This window comes from Saccopteryx leptura, chromosome 5, assembly GCF_036850995.1.
Source record: "Saccopteryx leptura isolate mSacLep1 chromosome 5, mSacLep1_pri_phased_curated, whole genome shotgun sequence".
NCBI classification, from domain to species: Eukaryota; Metazoa; Chordata; class Mammalia; order Chiroptera; family Emballonuridae; genus Saccopteryx; species Saccopteryx leptura.
Genome location: NC_089507.1, coordinates 211,106,976 through 211,131,749, shown reverse-complemented (window position 1 = coordinate 211,131,749; position 24,774 = coordinate 211,106,976). Strand labels below are relative to the sequence as shown.

The following is a 24,774-nucleotide window of genomic DNA, read 5'->3' as shown; positions in this document are numbered from 1 at the left end:
GGGCGGGGGAGGCTCTGCGGCCGCGCAGGCGCACTGAGGCTGCCGGGCGCGCGGCGTGCGGCTCCCTCCCGCCTCCGGAACTACCAAGATGGTGGCTGAGCTGGGAGCCGCCGGCGGTGCCATCTTGAATGTAGTTTTTCTCGCGGAGACTCCTCGGGTGCTCCATCTGGCCGGCCTCCTCCCTCCCGCAGGGTCGCATCCCTGTGAAGCCCCTAAGAACTTGCATTCTTCCTCTGGGCCCAGAGCGGTTCCCCAAGGCCACATGGCACGTAGCACAGTGCTTACCATGGGGAAGGGGCTTAGTAAATTACGGTGAACGAACACAATAATTTAAGGAACTAGAATCCAAGACTCAGTCCTCCATTATATCACTCTGTTAACACCTGCCAACTGCGCCATCCCCTTTCTGGGGCGCAATATGAAAAATTTAAATGTTTTTCTCAGAATTATTACATTAAGCTTAACGACACAACAATTTAACTCCAAAATGGACAGGTCTAAACCCCTTCCCCAACAGTTTATAATTTACTTAATCTTGTGAAAATTACAATAGTAAAGGGAAACGTCTTTTAAAATGGTGTAGGGAGCCTGGCCTGTGGTGGTGCAGCGGATAAAGCGTCAACCCGGAGGGCTGAGGTTCACGGCTGGAAAGCTTGGGTTTGACTTGTCAAGGCACACGAGAAGCGACTGCTTCCTGCTTCTTCTACCCCCTGCCTTTCTCTCTCCCTCCCCCTAGTCAATAAAGTCTTAAATAATAATAATAATAATAATAATAATAATAATAATAAAATGGTGTGTGGGAGGCCAAAAGGGGAACCCTCAGACACAACTTCTCAGCATAAATTACAGACCCCAACAGAGAGACGCAATTCCTAACCTCGACATAAAGAGAGATGTACCTTACAAGTCGAAATTAGAGTAAAAAAATTTTTTCAACCAAGTAAATGTGGAGAGCTAATTAACTTTATTAAGCGTTCATGAATCCAGTAGCATCCCACCTAGCAACCAGAAGTGTTCTGCTGGGTTGTACAAAATGGAAGGTTTTTATAGGAAGAAGGGTGAAGCAAGGGAGCTAGTTAAGAAAAGATTTGGGGCCCTGGCCGGTTGGCTCAGTGGTAGAGCGTCGGCCTGGCGTGCAGGAGTCCCGGGTTCGATTCCCGACCAGGGCACATAGGAGAAGTGCCTATCTGCTTCTCCGCCCCTCCCCCTCTCCTTCCTCTCTGTCTCTCTCTTCCCCTCCCGCAGCCGAGGCTCCATTGGAGCAAAGATGGCCCGGGCGCTGGGCATGGCTCCTTGGCCTCTGCCCCAGGCGCTAGAGTGGCTCTGGTCGCAGCAGAGCGACGCCCGGAGGGGCAGAGCATCACCCCTGGTGGGCGTGCCGGGTGGGGTGGATCCCGGTTGGGCGCATGCGGGAGTCTGTCTGACTGTTTCTCCCCTTTTCCAGCTTCAGAAAAATACAAAAAATAAAAATAAAATAAAAAAAATAATAAATAAAAAGATTTGGGGACTGGGAGACCTTGGGGAGGAGCAACAGAAGGGTTTTTATAATGCAGATTTTATAATGCCTTTAAAAAAATTTTATTGATTTGAGAGGGAGAGAGAAACATTGATTTGTTGTTCCACTTGGTTATGCATTCGTTGGCTGATTCTTGTATGTGCTGACTAGGGATTCAACCTGCAACCTTGGCGTTTTAGACCATGCTCTAATGGAGATTTTATTATTAAGATTTTATTTATCGATTTTAGAGAAAGAGAGAGAGAAGGGGGGGTGGGGGAGAAGCAGGAAGCATCAATCAACTCATGGCAGCTGCCTCTCATAGGTGCCTTGACTGGGCAAGCCAGGGTTTTGAACAGGTGACCTCAGCATCCCAGGTCTTTATCTACTGCACTACCACAGGTAAGGGTAAACAATGGAGCTTTTAAAAAAATATTTTTTAAAGAGAGATCAAGATGGAAAGGGAGAGAGATGAGAAGTATCAACTTAGTTGAGTCACTTTAGTTGTTCATTGATTGCTTCTCATACATGCCTTGGGGAGGGGGCTCAAGCTGAGCTGGTGACCCCTTACTCAAGCCAGCGACCTTGGGACCATGTGATGATCCTGTGCTCAAGCTGTATGAACCTGCACTGAAGCCAGCAACCTCGGGTTTTAAACCTGGGACCTAAGTAAGTATCCCAGGTCAATGCTCTATCCGCTGTCCACCAGTTGGGTATGGGCACTTCTTTCTATGGGGGACGAAGAGAGCCCACATGACAGGCTGTTATTAGTACCGACCAGAAAACTCCAAACCAGTTGTTTTAAGATTATGTTACTGGGAGAGGTTGAAACTATAATTAGATCAGGTATTAAACATAGGTTTGGTATCCTGGACTTTTAGCATGAGTGACACCATTTTGGGCCAGTGGTTGTCTCTTTTAACACTAATCCAACAGGAGGAAGATTTCCCTCCTTGCCCAGCAACATAGCTAATGAGAAACTGTTGACAACCTAACCTCTTGCTTTCCTCCAAGGGACTTTCATTCAAAACAACCCCTCCCAACTTTTTACTCTGTAATGTTCCTCTCCTTTGTTTGCTGGATTTGCCTATAATTTTTGCTATGTCAGAATTTGTAATTCTCTGCTACTCCCAAATAAGCCCATTTCCATTTTGCTGGTAAAATAACTGGATGTCTTTTTTTTTTTTTTTTGTATTTTTCTGAAGCTGGAAACAGGGAGGCAGTCAGACAGACTCCCGCATGTACCCAACCGGGATCCACCCGGCTCGCCCACCAGGGGCGATGCTCTGCCCATCGGGGGCGTCGCTCTGTCCAAGACCAGAGCCACTCTAGCGCCTGGGGCAGAGGCCAAGGAGCCATCCCCAGCACCTGGGCCATCTTTTGCTCCAACGGAGCCTCGGCTGCGGGAGGGGAAGAGAGAGACAGAGAGGAAGGAGAGGGGAAGGGTGGAGAAGCAGATAGGCGCTTCTCCTATGTGCCCTGGCTGGGAATCAAACCCGGGACTCCTGCACGCCAGGCCGACGCTCTACCACTGAGCCAACCGGCCAGGGCCAACTGGATGTCTTATTATTTTTTTTATTTATGTATTCATTTTAGAGGAGAGGGAGAGAGAGAGAGAGATGAGACAGAGAGAGAGAAGGGGGAGGAGCTGGAAGCATCAACTCCCATGTGTGCCTTGACCAGGCAAGCCCAGGGTTTCGAACCGGCAACCTCAGCATTTCCAGGTCGACACTTTATCCACTGCGCCACCACAGGTCAGGCTGGATGTCTTATTTTCAAGGTTAACATTACATTATTTATTATCACTGACTAAGAGTAAAATATTCTGTTAACTAAAGTAGGGCAAATAACAAATATTACCAAACATCAAGGACAGTAATTGTCTGTAATATTATTCATGAAGCACAATTTCTGAACCAGATTTGGAGAGGAAAACTAGTATTAACCAAACACAGCCTTTTATTATACTGTATATGATTTTATTCATTAACATTTACCGAGTGCTGCCTGACCAGGCGGTAGCTCAGTGGATAGTGCGTCCGACTGGGACACAGAGGACCCAAGTTCGAGACTCCGAGGTCGCCAGCTTGAGCGCGGGCTCATCTGGTTTGAGCAAAGCTCACTAGCTTGGACCCAAGGTCGCTGGCTCGAGCAAGGGGTTACTCGGTCTGCTGAAGGCCCACAGTCAAGGCACATATGAGAAAGCAATCAATGAACAACTAAGGTGTCGCAATGAAAAACTAATGATTGATGTTTCTCATCTCTCTCTGTTCCTGTCTGTCTGTCCCTATCTATCCCTCTCTCTGACTCTCTGTCTCTGTATAAAAAAATATATATATATTTGCCAAGTGCCAAATTACCCTACAATACTATCTAATATGTCCTTGGTCAAATTAATAAGCCTCTCCAATCGTGAATTCCTCGTCTAATGACAACATAGTAAATATGTCATAAGGTTATAGTCTATCTGCATGTAAAATGCTCAGAACTTATTTTTCTGTGCTCTATGCTGTTTAGCTGTTGAAGACAAACACACTTCTTAATCTGGGGTCTAAACAAATTCTTATAAACAAAAAATGCAATAACAATGTAATATAAAAAATTTGGAGGTGCTCTATCCCCATTCTACAGATAAGGAAAATGAGGACCAGATGAAGATTAATTACAAACTCTATGCTGTTTTCCATTATAATACTGTGCTTCTGAAAGTAAGAAAATAACAAAAATAAATAAACAAATAATAAAAAATAGTCCTCGGATCCTTCAAAGCCACAGCTCTCCGTGGGGCTGTCCAGTGTCCCTTCTTGATCTACTCTAGACAGCATTATCCCCTCTACACGGGGCAACTAGTGATGTTTTAAAAATAAAGTTTTGAGCCCTTCTCTCTCTTAAAGCCTTCGAATGACTTCCACTTCTTTGTCCCAGGAGGCTCCTCTGCTGGTACTCAGCATTCCCGCTTTACTGGTCTTGCTCTTTGGTATCCCAGAATGCTTCATCCTCCTCCTCCTCACGCCCTTAGAAACGCTGCTCCTTTTGCTTCAAATATACTGCTCAAAAAATGAGGGGGTCAGGGAACGTGTAGATACTCCGGTACTTTCAGCCTTTTGTACAGCGCATTTTCACCAATGGGAAAAGTTGGTTTTGCATCTCATTTGCATAACCAAACTTTCTTTGACTTGTCATTTGCTTTTCTAATGTTCTTGTTTAATAAAAAAATAATAAAATGCTTCTTTTTTTTATTGCTTCAAATTCATTTTTAAATATCCCCTAATTTTTGTGAGCAGTATATTTGCCCCATTTAACTCCTTCATCCTTCTCAAATCAACTAAAACATCACTTCTGCAGAGAAGTTGTCTCTTCTTGTTCCCTATGTACCTACTAGAGTGAAAATAATGAGGAGGTCCCAGGTCTGTTTCGTTCTTTGCTCTCTTCCTAGTTCCTAGTACCGTGCCTGGTAGATAGCAGCGGCTCTATAGATACATGAAAGAATAAGGGATGTTGGTCAAAGCAAGGAGATAATACATGTCACTAGCTGGTGCTCAGGCCAAAGTTTAAGACTTAAGACTATGACTAGGTATTTAAATGAAATAGGTTTTATCCTGCTAGGAAAACCAGAGAATAAGAAATATTAACAATAACTTAGTTGGTGTTTTATCTGTAATTCTGATGCTTCTCTATACTACTATTCACTTCCACAATTGGCAAAGTATCCTATATTCTTTTTTTTATTTCTTTTCCTTCCCTAAAGAACCCTATTTCTAAGCCCTCCCTATCTTTTAATATGCTCAAAATATACACAAAGGCAAGGGGAAGCTTCTAATTATGTACAATTTTATAATGCAGATTATTAACAAATAACAGAGAAAGCAATCAAAGGGAGTACTCAGCCACTTCTTGCCATGACTCAGGGCCTTAGGACAATGACTCAGTATGAAAAGCTGAAGCACACTATAGATGTCAGGACAGAGAGGAGTGGTATTTCCTCAACTTGGACATAATGTGAAATGATACACGGACTCACATGATGTGAACAATGCCCACAACTTCTCTACTCAAAATCACCTTCAGAGTCACACAAGGAAATTAGTTACATTCCTTCACAACCCAACCAGAACCCAACTTACTCCTAAAATGTTTCACCGGATTTGATCATGAATGACTCTGAATGTTTCCAAACTTGAAAAAATATCTGCACAAGATGAAGACTGGCGATCACAAAGGATATGTAAAAGACTGGGCCACTAGTTCTCAAGGTCGTTCCAAAACAGAAAATTGAAGTATTTTGCATTCTTGGAAAAAGTGTCTATACAACATTCTTTTGGATACAGAAGTGTTGTCACTTTTAGAAAAACATCAAAGTGCTCTCTCGTCAGCCAGTTATCCGCAGAGGCAACCAGTTAGGTGTCGACAGCTCAGACATGCAGTCACCGTGCGCTGGAACACTCTTACCACTCCTCTTCTCTAGAGCACTTCCTGGTGGAAGACGTGTAAGGTCACGTGTAAGGGCACGTGTAAGGTCACTGACACGATGCAGAGCGACGTGTGGTCGGCAGGTTTCGTATCTGAAGCTTGAGCAGTTTTCGAGCTGGTGAGGAATCCAAATGTTGTGTGCTTTTCTTCCCTACAGAGGAAAGGAGCCAAAAAATAAATTTCAATGGAATTCAAATAAGATTTATTGAAAACTTACGTATGTCCAAACTTAAATATGGACACTGAGCCAGACACTAAAGGGCATTATAAGGACAAACAAAATTCTCTAGCCTCAAGGAGAAGACAGTCTGGTATTAGAAAGCCGGCTGTAACTATGACCACAAGTCATAAATAAGTGTGATAAATAAGAAAATGAAGGTATGGAGTAATTCAGGGCTGGAGTAGGTCAGAGAAGGCCATGGAGAAGTATGCCAGTGTCATTTAGTGGGTTTCTGAAGAAGGAAGAGGGAAGAAAAGGCAATGGGTCATTCTTAAATCTTAAACCAACTAAAAGAAGACAGTTTGTAGGGATTTAATTCTTAGCCTACTGTGCTACTGTGGAATCTACGTCTAGAATTTCCATCAACTTTGAGTACCCACAACATAATAGTTATTGTGAGGGGAAAACCACATGACATAGGCCTTTCTCTCTGAGACCATGCGCTGAGGGCAGTTTGAGGGCAGTTTGTGTCTGAAGAGTCACCTGCTGGTCCCCTCGAGGGACATACTTACCGAGCTGCACTGACACCTTCTGGAGGCACTGGGTACTGTCGTCCATGAAGGCATGCAGCTGCCGCAGTGACCCTTGCAGTTCATCCATCTGCAGAAGGGAGACAGCTGTGAGCTGGAAGGGCCCTCGGCTTGCTGCTGCCCCTCAAACACACAGGAAGCGCCTTCCCTCCTGGAGCTTTGCTTTTGCTGTTCTGTCAGCCTGGGAAGCTACGCCACACATTTTCTGTCTGCCCCCAGATCCACACTGCACTCCTCCACACTGTTCTATGCCCCAGGAGGCTGACCCCGATAACCTCTAACAGGATCCCAAGTCCTGAGTTCGGGGGGTTTGGCCCAGAGGGAGCCCAAGTGGGAGGGAACTAAATGAGGCCTGGGTATTTTCACCCAGGCTGCTCCAGGAAGGCCCATCCCAAGAGAGCTGTGTCTCCACGGAGGCTCCTGGCTCTCTCAAAGCAGCGCGGCTCCAGGAAGGCCCATCCTGAGAGAGCTGTGTCTCCACGGAGGCTCCTGGCTCTCAAAGCAGTGCGGCTCCAGGAAGGCCCATCCTGAGAGCTGTGTCTCCACGGAGGGTCCTGGCTCTCACAAAGCAGCACGGCTCCAGGAAGGCCCATCCTGAGAACTGTGTCTCCACGGAGGGTCCTGGCTCTCTCAAAGCAGCGCGGCTCCAGGAAGGCCCATCCTGAGAGAGCTGTGTCTCCACGGAGGGTCCTGGCTCTCTCAAAGCAGCGCGGCTCCAGGAAGGCCCATCCTGAGAGCTGTGTCTCCATGGAGGCTCTTGGCTCTCTCAAAGCAGCGCATGATGGGACTTGCGCCCCTCAGGGGCCACAGGAACTCCCTCTGCCCCTCCCTGCAGGCTCGGTGTCAGAGCTCAGTTGCCTCAAAGGCCCAGGTTCCTCCATGAACCCGGAGGTCTCCAGCTACCCACACTTTGTACAGAGCCCCTTATAAACCCTTCGTGCATCACCTGCATCAGCTCTTCCTGTGGGTACTTGGGACGACTGCTATTCTCCCGAATACCCCCTGGCGCACTCCTCACTTCCTTCCAGGCTCTGCTAAACCGGCTCCCAGAGGGACCTCCGCAACTGCTCTGTAGCAACCTGAAGCCTTCCCGGCACACTCTCTTTATTAGCACTGCTCACTACCTCTTTGTTTCCTTTTTCATTGTCTCTCCATGCTTCGCCAAGGTAATTAAATATACTTATTTCGGCCCTGCTTAGCTCAGTTGCTTAGAGTATTGTCCCGAACACCAAGGTGGCAGGTTTGATCCCCAGTCAAGGCACATACGGGAAGTGAACGATGAATGCACAACTAAGTGGAACAACAAATGAATGCTTCCCCTACGCCCTTGCTCTGTCTCTCTAAAACCAACCACGTACATATTCATCTCATCTCATTACACGTATTCTCCAGGTCTTTTCATTTCCAAGGATGACAAGGTAGCAAAGCTGGCTAAGTCGACCAGATGTAAACAGAGCTCACTCACCACCAACTCCATGCAATTAAAGACGTTGCTCCGGCTCTGTAGTATTTCCTGGTAGTCAGGCTTTGTCTGCAGGACTTCACTCTGGGAAGATCCAAGATATGCTGTAGGTTCCACTTCAACTTTAGTCATTTTTGTTTCAGTCGATCCTCTTTTTAAAAACAAAAGCATTCAAGGATTTGATAATCATTTTCTTTTAAAAGATTTTTAAAATTATTTATTGATTTTAGGGAGAAGAGGGAGAGAGGGGGAAAGCCCCTGCTCAGGCTGGCAACCCCGGGATTTCAAACCTGGGTCCTCAGCATCCCAGGTCGATGCTCTCCCCACTGCCCCACCTCTGGTCAGGCACTGTGCCCTTCCTTATGCCTTTAAGACCCAGACCCAGACTCTCTTCTTTCCATCACCCCCGTTCAGGTCTCTCATTTCCATGAAGCCTTGGCAAGGGTTCTCTCCCACACCGACAGCTCAAAGGCCATGTGCTCACTGAAGTCCCGACTAGTGATTTTGGCCCAGGTTTACAGATACCAAGGCAGGGACGTGCCTTTCTCCCCCAGGATGTGGAATGGCAGCCAAAGACACAGAGCAGGCAATTCGATTCTTTGACTGAAAATAGTGACACCAACTGCCCTTCCTTTCCCTGACTCTCCAGAAGGTCTGAGAGTGCTAATATGTATTTTACATTGCTCTAATGAATAGATTGGCCTATGAGAAAGGATTCATCATTCAATTTATGCTAAAAGAACTAAAATTAACTCAAATCAAACTCCATGGGTAAAAGGGTGGCAGGCCTTGGCCGGTTGGCTCAGCGGTAGAGTGCCGGCCTAGCGTGCGGAGGACCCGGGTTCGATTCCAGGCCAGGGCACACAGAAGCGCCCATTTGCTTCTCCACCCCTCCGCCGCGCTTTCCTCTCTGTCTCTCTCTTCCCCTCCCGCAGCCAAGGCTCCATTGGAGCAAAGATGGCCCGGGCGCTGGGGATGGCTCTGTGGCCTCTGCCTCAGGCGCTAGAGTGGCTCTGGTTGCAACATGGCGACGCCCAGGATGGGCAGAGCATCGCCCCCTGGTGGGCAGAGCATTGCCCCTGGTGGGCGTGCTGGGTGGATCCCGGTCGGGCGCATGCGGGAGTCTGTCTGACTGTCTCTCCCTGTTTCCAGCTTCAGAAAAATGAGAAAAAAAAAAAAAATTAAAAGGGTGTCTTCTAATTTCCAGTCATAGATCTCACCTGGATGTGATCTCCTCAGCCTCCTGCTGGTAGCGCAGCAAGAGCTGATCCCAAGTCTGACGTTCTAAAGAAAACCTATAGATCCGAAAAAAATTCTGTTAATATTTGATTATCTCAGTCTGAATCACTCAAGGCAACAAAAGTACATTAGGTGCCTACTCTGGTTCTAAGATGTTAATAAAAAGATCATTAAAGGATTGGAAAGCACAACTGATTTAGAGGATATTAATTTAATTGAATCAAACATGAGTTCTTAAAACCAAATTAACATCCTTATTCCCTAGCCTCCATTCTATAAAACTGACCAACAGTCCAGCCCATAGGATCCCAATATGCAGCTTTCTAGAATGTATATTATTTCTTTTTTCCTGGTTTAGTTATTTTCCCCAAATTAATTTAGGTTTTCCAACAAAGGTTCACTCATTTTCACTTACTTTGTTATGTATTCCTTCATCTCAGCCACCGATGTTTCCAGAGACAAATCAGATGCTTTTCTGGAATATAGATAGGATTAGGAGATTAACACTAATCTTTCAAGAGCATTTGCTTTTAATATGCTACTTTACATAATTTTTTTAAATTTTATTTATTGATTTTTAGAGAGGGGAGGGCGAGAGAGGGGAGAGGAGCAGGAAGCATCAACTCCCATATGTGCCTTGACCAGGCAAGCCCAGGGTTTTGAACCAGCACCCTCAGTGTTCCAGGTCAACGCTTTATCCCACTGCGCCACCACAGGTCAGGCCACTTTACATAATTTTAAAGGCAGTAAGACATGTTCAGAACTCATCTTTAACAAATATTTATTCTTGGACTCTCACTTTTTTTAATTCATTTTAGAGGAAGGGGGAGAGAAGAGAGAGCAGGGGGAGCAGCAGGAAGCATCAACTCCGTATGTGCCCTGACCAGGGAAGCCAGGGTTTTGGCCCAGCGACCTCCGAGTTCCAGGCCGACGCTCTCTCCACGGCGCTCCCGCAGCTCAGGACTCTCACTTTTGTACTAGGTCTCTTCAGCCTTTATTCTCTCATCAATTCCAATCCACACATGGCCAATGAACCTTTCTTAAAATATTCCTTTATTTTCCTTGCTTAAATCCTGTGACCCTCGGGCATTCAGAAGACAAGTCAATCACGTTGACCTGGCACCTCAGGCTGCCTGTCCTCGCTCCACCCAGCTTATCCACTGAGTCCCCCTGTGTGACCACTTGTCTCTTTGTCCCAGATAGATACCCCCACTCATCCTGACCCTGAGTATGTGGGGTTTCCAAGCTCTACATTTCTAATCACATTATTCTTTAGTCTCTTCTCCTTCCACTAATCAAAACATTAACATTTTTTAAGGCCTGACAAACTTTTTCACAGGACTGTCTCATCTTCCTCCTTAAACAGAGGCTACCACTGGACAGGGCTTGTGTGTTATGCCAATGGCTCGGCTTAGCTGGGTGATTAATCCAAACGGAAAAGCAGCACTGACAGTGCCACACTTTGCAGATGTACTTGGTACCCTACCTGACAGAGACAAATCAGTGAGCTGTTCCGCCTTCCCTGCTTCCCTACCGAGGCCTAGGAAACACGGCCTCCACCAGCGCTGGCCGAGCCGCAGCAGCCCACGGCTGAAACGCGCTGCATTAAAAGAGCATCTAGTTGCATCAAATATTTTTGTTTTTATAACTTAAAAAAAATTATTTTTTTCATTTAGCTTTCTGATTCTGTGCTTGTGCCTTCAACCCTTTCACACGATTTTCTGCTCCTCAGGGAGGAAAACACTTGATCCTGTCACAGTCAGCACAGACGCATCCATCGCAGGCCCTGCTGACATGCTCTTTCGTTCAGACAACCTCACTGGAACTCAGGTCTCACAGCGTGACCTCCCCGCAGTCGGCCTGGGCACACACACGCCACATGCAGATTTTGGTGCTTTCCCAACCTTCTTGGTACAAAGGCAAACAATTCTATTACCAGGGGTTCCAGACAGCCTAGTTTTGTTGGAGGCTGTACTGTAAGACGCCTCTGGTGGATGTCAAACGCTGGACCACCTGAATGCCTGAAGACTCTGTCCCCAGAAGAGTGAGCCAAAATATTTTTCATTTCCTGAACAGCAATGTTAAATCTAAGGAGCTGTGGAAAAGTAGACCTTTGTAAAGTCAAAACTAACAAGTTTATAACGTAAGCTCTAGTGACATGATTTATTGGAGGGCAAGGGGTAGAGGGCTTGGTTCCACCCCCATAGAGGAACTACAAGTTTGTTTGTTTTTGTTTTTTTTGTATTTTTCTGAAGCTGGAAACGGGGAGGCAGTCAGACAGACTCCCGCATGCGCCCGACCGGGATCCACCCGGCTTGCCCACCAGGGGGCAATGCTCTCCCCATCCGGGGCCACGCTCTGTCGTGACCAGAGCCACTCTAGCGCCTGGGGCAGAGGCCAAGGAGCCATCCCCAGCGCCCGGGCCATCCCTGCTCCAATGGAGCCTCGGCTGCGGGAGGGGAAGAGAGAGACAGAGAGGAAGGAGAGGAGGAGGGGTGGAGAAGCAGATAAGCGCCTCTCCTGTGTGCCCTGGCCGGGAATCGAACCCGGGACTTCCGCACACCAGGCCGACGCTCTACCACTGAGCCAACCGGCCAGGGTCGAGGAACTATAAGTTTAAGGGTGAGACTTCTAAATCAAAAGCTACAAAACGTAAGTATATCTCCAACTTGCATGGCTAGCAAAATCTGAAGAACACTTTCCTTTCTTTTTTATTTTTTTGGTGAGAAAGAGAAACAGACAGACAGGGACAGAGAGATGAGAAGCATCAATTCATGGTTGTGGCACCTTAGTTGTTTAATGACTGCTTTCTCATATGTGCCTTGACCAGGGTGGGGGGGGAGTGACTCCAGCTGAGCCAGTGGCTCCTTGCTCAAGCCAGCGACCTTGGGCTTCAAGCCAGCGACCCACACGCTCAACCTGGCGACCTTGGGGTTTCGAACCTGGGTCCTCAGCATCCCAGCTCAAAGCTCTATCCACTGCACCACCACCTGGTCAGGCCCCTTTCACCTTTCCATGGCTGGTTCCTTCTCACCATTCAGGTCTTACAGGTCTCACTGCAAAGGTCAATTCATTAGAAGTCTTCCCTGAGCCCTAGCTAACTCAGCCCTCCAGTGACTACTATTGACTTCTCAGAGCACTATCTTAAATCATTATCTATGCATTTGTTTGACTATCTCTCCTATTAAAATGTATCAGCACACATCCTTGTTTGACTTTATCACTGTATCTCCAACACCTAGAAGAGACTGGTATGTAAAAGATGACGGATGTTTGTTGAGTGAACTGTCTAGTTATAATAAAAACTCTTAATTCAATTATAATTTAGGACAGAAGGGCAATTGAACTTACTGTTTTGAATCTTCAACACATTTCTGTAAAGTTCCATTATTTTCCAGTTTGTCCGCAAAATGTTTCAGTTCTTCAGAAAGAGAATATGCTAGAGAGAATAAAATTTCATGTTAAAAAGATACATTTTCACAGCAAGCTGCTGAAAAAGATATTTCAGATGGTCTCAGCTCTAGGGTCCCTGTTACATTCTGCCCCTGTCCCTCATTCAAAAAAAGTGGTAAACATATGCAGAAAGATTTTATCTTTTTTCTTTGGGTAGGTATAGATAAAATAGAAAACAATTCGTCTTTATGACATTTACTGATGTGGTTTTTTTTATATCTGACCAGTGAAAAAGTAGTTAAAAAGGTGTATCTGCACTGACATTCTTCTAAAGAGATCAGAACTGCTGGCACTGGAGGAAATATCACAGAAGTCAAGCAACAGGAAAGAGGGTCATGAGAAATGGTGAAGGCAAACAAAGAGTTCTGGGCATAAGGTAATAACAATTCTCTGCTTATACCTGGAAGAGTCCGCAATTACATTCAGATGAAAAACGAAGTGAAAGGATGTTAACTAGCTATCAAACTATTCTTGACATATCTACTCTAATTACCATGACGGTCCAATTCTGAGATCAACAATTTATTTAACAAGAAAGTCTCAGTTCATGTATTTTCTAGGTTTTTAAAGTGGGTAACATGGAGTATTCTAACCCTGGATGATTGTGTAGTTATTATAAGAACAGCTACTTCCTAAAAAGCTGAGAACTGATTCCTGGAAAAGATTATTTGTAACTTATATATCACAGATGAATAGCTGATTTCCTTAACAGAGTTCCTACAAATCAATATAAGAGAGCCAACATGCCAATTTTTGTAAATAAAATATACGAACATAAAATGAAGCACATATGGTTCTAAATAATATTAAAAGTGTTTATCCTGCCCTGACCAGGTAGCTCAGTTGGTTAGAGCATCATCTGGATATGCAGAGGTTATTGGTCTGATCCTTGGTCAGGGATCAACGTTTCTCTTTCCTTCTTCTCTAAAATCAATAAATATCCTGACCTGTGGTGGCACAGTGGATAGTGTCAACCTGGAATGCTAAGGTCACTAGTTTGAAAGCCTGGACTTGCCCGATCAAGGCACATATGGAAGTTGATGCTTCCTGCTCCCTGCCTCTTCTCTCTCTCTCTCTTTTTTTTTTACAGGGACAGAGAGAGAGAGTCAGAGAGAGGGATAGATAGGGACAGACAGGAACGGAGAGAGATGAAAAGCATCAATCATCAGTTTTTCATTGCGACACCTTACTTGTTCATTGATTGCTTTCTCATATGTGCCTTGACCGCGGGCCTTCAGCAGATCGAGTAAACCTTTGCTGGAGCCAGCAACCTTGGGCTCAAGCTGGTGAGCCTTGCTCAAACCAGATGAGCCCGCGCTCAAGCTGGCAACCTTGGGGTCTCGAACCTGGGTCCTTCCGCATCCCAGTCCAATGCTCTATCCACTGCGCCACTGCCTGGTCAGGCCCCTTCTCTCTCTTTCTCCTCTCTAAAATGAATAAATAGAAATCTAAAAACAAATAAATAAAATCAATAAATAAATTTTAAAAAATGTGAATCCTTTGAAAAAGAAACATTAAAATTACAAAGTACCTTTTATCATCTATAAAATATCTTAACTGGCCTGACCTGTGGTGGCGCAGTGGGTAAAAGCATCAACCTGGAAAACTGAGGTCGCCGGTTCGAAACCCCAGGCTTTCCTAGTCAAGGCACATATGGGAGTTGATGCTTTCTGCTCCTCACTCCCTTCTCTCTATCTTTCTGTCTCCTCTCTCTAAAATGAATACATAAAATCTAAAAAATAAAAAAAATAAAAACAAAATATCATAACTGTCTGATAAAACTGTGTCGGAGTGTGAGAAGAGCTACTTGCATATATTGCTGGTGAGAGAATAAAATGATACATTTCCAGAAGGCAAACTAGTAATTCTTAACATTTCCTTTGACCAACTTAATTACAACTCTAGAAATTTTATTTTTATCTGCAAATGTGCCAAAAAGCATGTGTAAAAAAGGTATTTATTACCCTACTCATTGTAATGGCAAAAGACTGAAAACCCCACCAGCCCATCCATAAGGAACTGGTTAAATCAAATGTTACATTTATAAAATGGAATATCATGTGGCTACTAAAATGTTAAGATAGGTCTATATGTGTGATATAGAATAATTTGCAAAATAAACTTGAGTTAAAAAGACAAAAGACAAGGTAAAGAACAGTGCAGGGAAGTATTATTTGATTTTAATGTAGTATAACTGTTTGCAAAAGCAGTATCTCTGCAATACACAAGAAACTGGCTGCGGGCTCCTCTGCGGAGAGGAGCTGCAGCTGGGTCCAGGGTGGGGGGCAGACTTACACTGTATTCCCAAACCTTCTGAACTTCATTAACATATTTTAAAAATGCAATTCCAAAAAACTGAAGTGGGGGCTGAATTTGTAAGGTAGCAGCTCTTGAAAATGAGGATCCTGAAAGTGGCGCTTCAACTGCCTTTAACAGAAGGTACAAGCTCAAGGTCAAAGTTCACTTGTCTATTCTTAGTATCTTACCTTTGGCTCTAAAACTTTCAAGACTGAAGCCCTCAGTGCCCTTTAGGAAAGGTTCAAGTTTCTGAACAGAGAACTAAATAAAGAAAAGCATTTTTAGTACAACAATCAAGATTTTCCAGGCCAGTCCCAATGAAGTTCATAATATTTAATACATGTGAAATAAACATGATTTAATTTTTATACTTAAAGTTTTTCATATAAACAAACAGATCAGGAAAAAATAGTCATTTCACACAAAAGACTTACTTATTTAAACTAATGTAATCACTAGATAGCTATATAATACCTACTTACTATGCAGTTCAGACCTCAAAAGTCTGCTTTAACTTAGATTTTGACCTCCACTCACTTTAAATTACCATTTTTTGTTGTCACTTGAGGCCAGTGACAAAAGATATTAGACTGGAGGTCCTGGCCAGTTGGCTCAGTGGCAGAGTGTTGGCCCAGAATGTGGAAGTGCTGGGTTCAATTCCCAGTCAGGGCACCCAGAAGTGACCATCTGCTTCTCCACCCCTCCCCTCTTCTCTCACTCTCTCTCCTCCTCTCCTTTGGTTTGAGTGCACCTGCCCAGGAGCTGATGATGGCTCCGTGGAGCCTCCACCTCAGGTGCTAAAAATAGCTCAGTTGCAAGCATGGCCCCAGATGGGGGTTGCTGGGTTGATCCCAGTCAGGGTGTTTGTGGGAGTCTGTTTTTCTATGTCTACTCACTTGGAAAAGAAGGGGGGAAAAAAGACATTAGACTGGGGAACTCTCTATGCTGCTTAATTAGCACCTGTAGCAACAATGAGACAGAGCCCAGTCCAGGAGAGATCTGCTAGTAGGATTAAATCTGGTTTTTAAATTAATACTAACTAGAAAGAAACATTTTTTCATCTTAACAGTATCATCTCTTTTTGGGACTGTCACAGTAACAGTTTAAAAAAAAAAGAAAGAGGCCCTGGCCGGTTGGCTCAGCTGTAGAGCGCCAGCCCAGCATGTGGAAGTCCTGAGTTTGGTTCCCAGTCAGGGCACACAGGAGAAGCACCCATCTGCTTCTCCACCCTTCCCTTTCCTTTCTCTCTGTCTCTCCCCCTCCTGTAGCCAAGGCTCCACTGGAGCAAAGTTGGCCCCAGTGCTGAGGACGGCTCCATGCCCTCCACCTCAGGCAAGAGAATGGCTTAGGCCACAAGGGAGCAACGCCCCAGGTGGACAGAGCATCTCCCCCTAGTGGGCATGCCAGGTAGATCCCGGTTGGGTGCATATGGGAGTCTCACTGCCTCCCTGCTTCTAACTTCAGAAAAATGGAAAGAAGGAAGGAAGGGAGGGAGGGAAGAGGAAAGAGAGAGAGAGAGAAAGAAAGAAAGAAAGAAAGGGAAAGGAAGGGAGGAAGGGAAGAAGGGAGGGAGGGAGGGAGGGAGGAATGAAAGAATGAAAGAAAGAAAGAAAGAAAGAAAGAAAGAAAGAAAGAAAGAAAGAAAGAAAGAAAGAAAGAAAGAAAGAAAGAAAGAAAGAAAGAAAGAAAGGGAGGGAAGGGAGGGAAGGGAGGGAAGGGAGGGAAGGGAGGAAGGAAGGAAGGAAGGAAGGAAGGAAGGAAGGAAGGAAGGAAGGAAGGAAGGAAGGAAGGAAGGAAGGAAGAAAGGAAGGAAGGCTCCCAGTCCCCCAAATCTCACCTGGAAACTGGAATGCAGGAGAGAGCCAAGCCGTTTGCTTTCTGCTAAGTTGACGCTGATGGATCGGCTGAGCTCTGACATAAAATACACATTTAAGAACAGGGATGCTTACAGTTAGGAGTAAAAAACCTGAAGATTTCTCTCCCCCTGGATGCAGTCCAACTTAAGGCAACGATGCCCAAGCAACTTTCTCTAGTTAAAGGCAGAATTCATATCCGTCACATCTGATTTCTTTAGGACCACCAAGGAATGAAATTGACCCAATTGTGCATTCTAGTTTTAAAAAGTTATGAGTCTTTTATGTAATATATAAAATCTTGTCTTTGTTAAACAGGCAAATAAATAACTTTTTTTGATGTTTTATATTCACCACTGAAAGAATGGAGATGGGGATATTTGAGCATTTTTATGACCGGCCCTGCAGTATGCTTTAAATACATTGTCTTAAGAGTCCTGTTATAAACTAGGAGCTCCATTTTACAGATGGGGAAACTGAAGCTCAGAGGGGAGGTGACTTGTCTGAGGCCAGAAATTGGTATATCAAGAATTCAGTCCCAAGTCTGTCACTGAAAACCTGTGCTTTTCCTGGTAATACCATGCCATCTTCTACAATGACCTAATGACATTAATATTAATTTGTTGAACACCTATTATGTAAAAAGCTTTTTATTAAATGCTATACACACCTCATTAAAACTTGAGGCATCTTATCAGTTCCATTTTACAGACGATGACAATGAGGCACAAAGATAACTTGCCCAAGGTCACTTGGTGAGGCAGCCTGAATGGGGCGGGAGTTTTCCATAATTACACCACTGCCTCCTCAGACAAGCACAGGATGTAAACACTTTTTTCAATTATGTCCATTTAAAAGCATCAATTATTAAACAGCAAAGGGGGTTTGCTCTGATAATTTGCGATACATGTCTTCTTGTCCTCTAGCTTCAGCTGGTTGTGTTTTTAGTTTCTCTTGTGTCCTCTCTTGATAACTTCTCATTACTGTTAGTCAAAAAAAGCAGGATACATTCTGCTTATAGCCAAATAAATCTGATCACCGGCCAGAAATAACTAGGAAATAACCAATGTTATTACATCAGTGGTTTTCCATGATATAGAATTTTAAGTCCACACACACTGGATTACCCCAGAGGTGAAGGCTGGGGCACCCTTAGGGAACTGCTGATGCTTTCTTGGCACACGTATGGAGTAAAGCAGTGGTCCCCAACCTTTTTTGGGCCATGGACCGGTTTAATGTCAGAAAATATTTTCACAGACCGGCCTTTAGGGCGGGACGGATAAATGCACAAAATAAAATTATGCGACCAGCGTAAAAACTGTGGTATTTTTAAACATAATTGTCGAACTTACGAGACATGAGTCAAGAGTGAGTCTTCGACAGATGTAACCGAGGGAATCTGGTCATTTTTTAAAAATTAAACATTGTTGCCCTGGCCAGTTGGCTCAGTGGTAGAGCGTTGGCCTGGCGTGCAGGAGTCCTGGGTTCGATTCCCGGCCAGGGCACACAGGAGAAGTGCCCATCTGCTTCTCCACCCCCCCCCTCCCTCTCTCTCTCTCTCTTTTCCCCTCCCGCAGCCAGGGCTCCATTGGAGCAAAGTTGGCCCGGGTGCTGAGGATGGCTCCATGGCCTCTGCCTCAGGCGCTAGAGTGGCTCTGGTCGCAACAGAGCAACGCCCCAGATGGGCAGAACATCGCCCCCTGGTGGGCATGTTGGGTGGATCCCAGTCGGGTGCATGTGGGAGTCTGTCTGACTGCCTCCCCGTTTCCAGCTTCAGAAAAATACAAAAAAAAAAAAAATGTTCAGACTTAAATATAAATAAAACGGAAATAATGTAAGTTATTTATTCTTTCTCTGCGGACCGGTACCAAATAGCCCATGGACCGGTACTGGTCTGCGGCCCGGGGGTTGGGGACCACTGGAGTAAAGTACATAAGCATAATTGTGGCAGCAATCTTCTGATATGCTTAATGGCTGTTTTTACCCAGATTTCCTGTTAGACATCAGGCCATCTGGAAATGAGGTAATATCTTTAAAATACTGTAATTATAATAGCTTAACATTTGAGCTATTTATTATGTGCCAAGCACTGTGCTATATATTAATGTATTTGCTCCTCACACAATCCTATAAAATAGGTATTTCATCCCATTTACTGATAAAGACCATAGGACAAAGGAGGCTAGGTAACCTGTTTAAAGGTCACACAGCTTTTCCTGAAACGTGTCAGACTTCCCACATTAAATCTTATACTTCAATGCTTACTGGAATGTAATTATTATTGTAAACTCACACAAAGTCTCACTCAAATACGGTATGCCTAAAAACTTAATTTTCGCTACAGATATTTTTATGTGCATCTTCACTGAGATATTTTTAGTTACAAAGCCTAAAGTCAGGTAGCAACCCATCTACCTTCGTTCCACTTTAGAATAGGAAGCAGAAAACCACAGGAAGAAATCACTAATGCCTTTAATTCCAACAGAAGTAGGCATCAACAAACTGGTAATCTGAATTTTTGTTTCATGGTATAAATGACAATGGGCAGCTAGGTAATACTATGATATAAAAGCAACAATAGTGAACACTTACTAGGTGTTTGACATACTACTTATCATCTTAGATACCTCTTACAGATGAGGAAACAGGCTCAGAGAGGTGATGTGATTTACTCAGTCACAAAGCTAGTAAGTATCAAATTCAAGTCTGTCCCACTAGGCTCTTTCTGCCATACCTCACTGTTACATCTTATCTGAGCTGCAGCTCCACTGCCTTATGCACGCAGCACCCCACCTGTGACGCCCTGATGGAAGGGACGCAGTGACTTCCGCTGGTTCATTTCTTTCATACTCGCTCGCCGCCAGGATTGCCTTCTGTCTCGATGATGGGCAGACTGTTCTTGGGGGGACAAACGAAGGAACCTGGAAAGAACTTCCTCTCGGTTGAGATCATAACTTTCCCTTTTTGTCAGGCTAGAGCAAACTTGACTCCTTTCCTCTGAAATGCCTTGAGTCATCTCCAAGGAAGCAGACGATTTATTACACACTTCAACAGGGTTGGGATCCGATTTCGACTGATGATCGTGACTCTTAGATGTCACTGGTTCCTCTTCTGGTGCTTGTTATAAAAACATCAAAATATAAAATCAAACCCACCACAACTAATTATCTGTGCCAAAAGATGGAAAAAGAAAATGTACGTCCCAGATCATGGAAACGATGAAGAAGCAACCATGCAAATAGATGAATGAGCGATTCCAATTCCACCAAGAGCCAGGAAAGCATCTGAGCATAGCTGAGAAACCTGAACCCAAAGGAAAAGGTCCAATACTCACCTTCTGCAGTCTCTGCGCTCATCACCGAAGTCATCCTGGGTAGAGAACCCTGAAAATAGGAAAATAAGGTGATGTGTTCCCCACACGTCAGCCTAGTCTCACTGGGGCTTTACCACACTAGAATAGGCCTGTGCTTCCCAGCCTCTCTAAATTGCCCATCTCTTGTCCCCTAAAATTTGCCTGACAGGGCCTGGCCCAATGCCACCTCACCTACCACCTCCACAGAGACTACCAGCAGGGTTCATCACCTCCTGGTCTGAATTCCTACAGAACTTATCACTAGAAATACTCCTTTCTCCCTTAACACATAACCTATTTTACTTCCCAATTATTTTGTGTTTAACTAGTCCCTCAATCTCTAATTCAGCTGATGGCATTATGATGACATGGTCTTCCAAACTAGAAAATTCACATTATCCTTTATTTTTTTTTTTTATTTTTTTTTTTTTATTTTACAGAGACAGAGAGAGAGTCAGAGAGGGATAGATAGGAACAGACAGACAGGAACAGAGAGAGATGAGAAGCATCACTCATCAGTTTTTTGTTGTAACACCTTAGTTGTTCATTGACTGCTTTCTCATATGTGCCTTGACCGTGGGCCTTCAGCAGACGGACTAACCCCTTGCTCAAGCCAGAGACCTCAGGTCCAAGCTGGTGAGCTTTTGCTCAAATTAGATGAGCCCGCGCTCAAACTGGTGACCTCGGGGTCTTGGACCCAGTGGGCATCCCAGTCCAACGCTCTATCCGCCTGGTCAGGCTATTTTTTATTCTTAACTCTTCAGATCCCAGATCCTGTCCATTCTACCTCCAACAGTCTCTCTAAATCTTTTTTAAAAATTAAATTTATTAGCCTGACCTGTGGTGGCACAGTGGATAAAGCGTCGACCTGGAAATACTGAGGTCGCCGGTTCGAAACCTTGGGCTTGCCTGGTCAAGGCACATATGGGAGTTGATGTTCCAGCTCCTCCCCCCTTCTCTCTCTCTCTCTCTCTCTCTCCTCTTTCTCCCTCTCTGTCTCTCTCTCTCTCCTCTCTAAAAATGAATAAATAAAAATTAAAAAAAAAAATTAAACTTATTAGAGTAACATTGGTTAATGACAGTACGTAAATCTAACAAGTACAACTTTGTAATGTTACATCTGTATGCTCTATTGTGCGCTCATTATCCGTAGTCTCCTTCTGTCGCTATACCGGGAGGGGGAACAAAAGTAGGCTTACAGTTGTCCATATGGAAAATAATACAGTACTTAATAAAAAGTACAAGAATATACTCACAACTATAAACCTACTTTTAACCCATCCTGTATAACTGCCCTCTTCATCCTCCCCCCCCCCCCCAATCTGGTAACCACCGTTCTTATCTGAGGTTGCCTCTAAATCTTTCCTCCACTTCCAGTTCCTCGTTTAGTTCAGGTCTCATCATTTCCACACCTCCCTCTCCTTCCCCCCAATAACCTAACAGCCTGTCCACTAGTTTCCCTGCATACAGCACTGTTCCTCTCCTATCCATTCCTTAGACAGCTGCAGAGATTCTCCCAGGGTATTCAACACTCTTCACAAGTTAGTCCCAACCCACCACCCATCTTGGCTCTCTCCTGCCACGCCCATTCCCTGCACCGTGTTTGAATCTTTGCACATGCAGCCTGTAAAACTTACTCATCCATCCTAGCCAAGCTCCAGTGTGAAGCTTTCACACCACTTCTTTCTGGTGGAGTTGGTTGCTCCACCCCTTGGTCTCCGTGGCACTGGCTCTAAGGCCTGTTTGCCTGTCTTGTCTCCTGAGAGCCAGCCTGCATTTGTATTCCTGGTGCCAGTCACCAAGGACTGACAGGAAGAGGGCAGGGACCTGACTGAGGCATCTCTACATCCGCCCGCTTATGCCTCTCTCCCGGCAGAAATCTGTTCGGGATGGGAGGTGGCATAGTAAAGAGAAATGAATATATCAGGATGGACAACGTGGGAGAGAGAAAACGAATGGAAAGGTCAAGCCCTGGTCGGGTAGCTCAGTTGATTAGAGCACTGTCAGGATACCCCAAAGTTGGAAGGTTCCACCCTTGGTCAGGGCACATACAAGAATTAACCAATGATGCATAAATAAGTGTAACAACAAATCGACGTTTCTCCCTCTCTCTAAATTCAATCAATTAAAAAAATATATATGGATAGGTCAAGGATCTAAACCCCAGTTATGACTAGCACAGATTCAAGCCTGGATAACAACAGCAACAACAACTGCCATTTGTTAAGTTGCTTGTTAAGCGCTTATTATATGCCAGGCTCCGTGCTGTATGTAAGCGCTTTAATCGCGTCATTATCTCATTATCCCCTTTGATTCTTTCCACAGCTCCGTAAATACCATCGTTCACTCACTGCTGATGGCGGAGCTGAGGTTCGGGGGCACAGCCTGGCCGGTGCTGATTCCGCGGCCAGGCGGGGGCAGAGGCGGACCTCCGGGCCCCGCCCTCACCCTTCACCCCGCTCGGGAATCTAGACCGCTGCTCTGCAAACGGGCCGAGGGAGAGGCGCGGCCCGTCCTCGGTGTTCCTCCCACCCCGAGCCCGCAGCGCCCTGGGGCACCCCTATTGCCCGGTGTCATGGGGCAGCGACGGGCCTGGACTGGGCCGAGATCCGACGCCCAAGAGGCGGGTGCGGGGGAAAGTGGGGCAGCGTCCGCGGAAAAGTATGAGACTTCCTGACCTCAGAGCGACGCCGGTCCAGCCCGAAGACTCCGTTCTTGGAATACAAGACCGCAGGTCACTCTCCACGGTCACGGATCACCCCTGGACCGCCTAAACCTCTCGTTTCTGGTTCTGGGCCGCTGCTCCTGCGGACCACGCCCCGCGCAACCGCTGCGGAAACCGAAACTCCCGCCAACTAAGAGCGCGTGCGCGGGAGGCCGCCCGCCACGCATGCGCGTGCTGAGTGCCAGCCTCCCCCAAGGCGCATGCGTATGCCTGGTGTTTAGCATTTGCGAGTTCCGACACGGTGTCCAAATCCTTCTCGGCTCAGAAGTGACTACGTTACTCCTGGGACCTGCCACACCATCAAAATTCTTTTTACGGGCCCTGGCCGGTTGGCTCAGCGGTAGAGCGTCGGCCTGGCGTGCGGGGGACCCGGGTTCGATTCCCGGCCAGGGCACATAGGAGAAGCGCCCATCTGCTTCTCCACCCCCCCCCTCCTTTCTCCCTGTCTCTCTCTTCCCCTCCCGCAGCCGAGGCTCCATTGGAGCAAAGATGGCCCGGGCGCTGGGGATGGCTCCTTGGCCTCTGCCCCAGGCGCTAGAATGGCCCTGGTCGCGGCAGAGCATCGCCCCCTGGTGGGCAGAGCGTCGTCCCCTGGTGGGCGTGCCGGGTGAATCCCGGTCAGGCGCATGCGGGAGTCTGTCTGACTGTCTCTCCCCGTTTCCAGCTTCAGAAAAATACAAAAAATAAATAAATAAAAGATTCTTTTTACGCCCCACGAACCCAGAGCCCATCCAAGATGGGGAAACAGGCCCAGAGAGATACTTACCAAAGGAATACAGCTCATCAGCATCTGAAGCTCTGCCCCTGTCGCTAGTCCTTGGTTCCTCCTTCCTGTAGCTTCTTAACGCCTAAAATGTGGACCATCTCCCAGGGTGGACTGGAGCCGTATGCTCTGTACGCTTCATCCTATTCTACGCCTGCTGTAGCCCATTTTCTCCTCTGTAGCCCTTTCAGTTCATGACAGAAACTCTCATTTGAAGACTTATTGCACAACCCCATCTCCCCAAACTGCTTGCTGCTCCTCTGTCCCCTGCCGCCCCTTAGCTCCATGCCTGAGTTCTTTGGATCGCCATTCCCTCGGCCTGAGAAGCCCTTCCCTGCTTTTTTCCTGGCAAAATTCTCCAGTATTAAGGTTCAGCTGAGGATTCATTTCTCAGAGCTATCTCTGAGGTCCCAAGCTGAGAACCAGATGTCCCTTCTGTCCTCCTCAAGCCCAGTCTGTGTGCCTTTTTCACTAACCCTTGCTGGCCTCAGAGAGCAGGCTGCTTCTTCAGCACCCAGTATGATGCCATGGAAAATGTCTCCTTGCATGTGTGGTCCTTTCAGATCTAAAACTTTGGGATGTTGAATTATGAGCAGTCCACAAAGGGAAAGAGAGGTTGAGGGAGCGGCAGCTGGAACATCACTTGTCATCCTTCCCTAGCAGCTGGGGTCCTTGGAAAACTTTTCTGATGGGAGGTAGAAGCCTGCCTTTCTGAAATTTCCACCATGTGGGATCCAGCCTGCTGGTTCCAACAACCATCTGAAAGCAGAAGTTTGCTCTTGGTCCCCTGAATATCACTTGCTGGGTAGGGGTCGGTGGTACCCAGTTCCTTCTCTGTCCATCCCACTCACTCAACTCCTCATTCTTCAGTGTCCCAGGAACAGATCGCATTGTTCCCATCCAGGGCTGGCCAT

At 45.9% G+C, this 24,774-nt stretch overlaps 1 protein-coding gene across 1 annotated transcript; it reads right to left on the bottom strand.

The window, feature by feature from the left end:
• Nucleotides 1–3,270: 3,270 nt before the first annotated feature.
• DSN1 (DSN1 component of MIS12 kinetochore complex) lies at nucleotides 3,271–23,212 on the bottom strand. Its single transcript, XM_066383865.1, has 11 exons — nucleotides 23,051–23,212; nucleotides 20,355–20,403; nucleotides 19,814–20,137; nucleotides 17,005–17,078; nucleotides 15,356–15,428; nucleotides 12,768–12,855; nucleotides 9,832–9,891; nucleotides 9,398–9,472; nucleotides 8,181–8,328; nucleotides 6,698–6,785; nucleotides 3,271–6,116 (listed from the first exon to the last, which is right to left on the bottom strand). Exons 2-11 carry the CDS (start codon nucleotides 20,386–20,388, stop codon nucleotides 6,013–6,015), a joined length of 1,068 nt encoding a protein of 355 aa, XP_066239962.1. The 5' UTR covers nucleotides 20,389–20,403; nucleotides 23,051–23,212; the 3' UTR covers nucleotides 3,271–6,012.
• Between the last annotated feature and the right edge of the window lie 1,562 nt (nucleotides 23,213–24,774).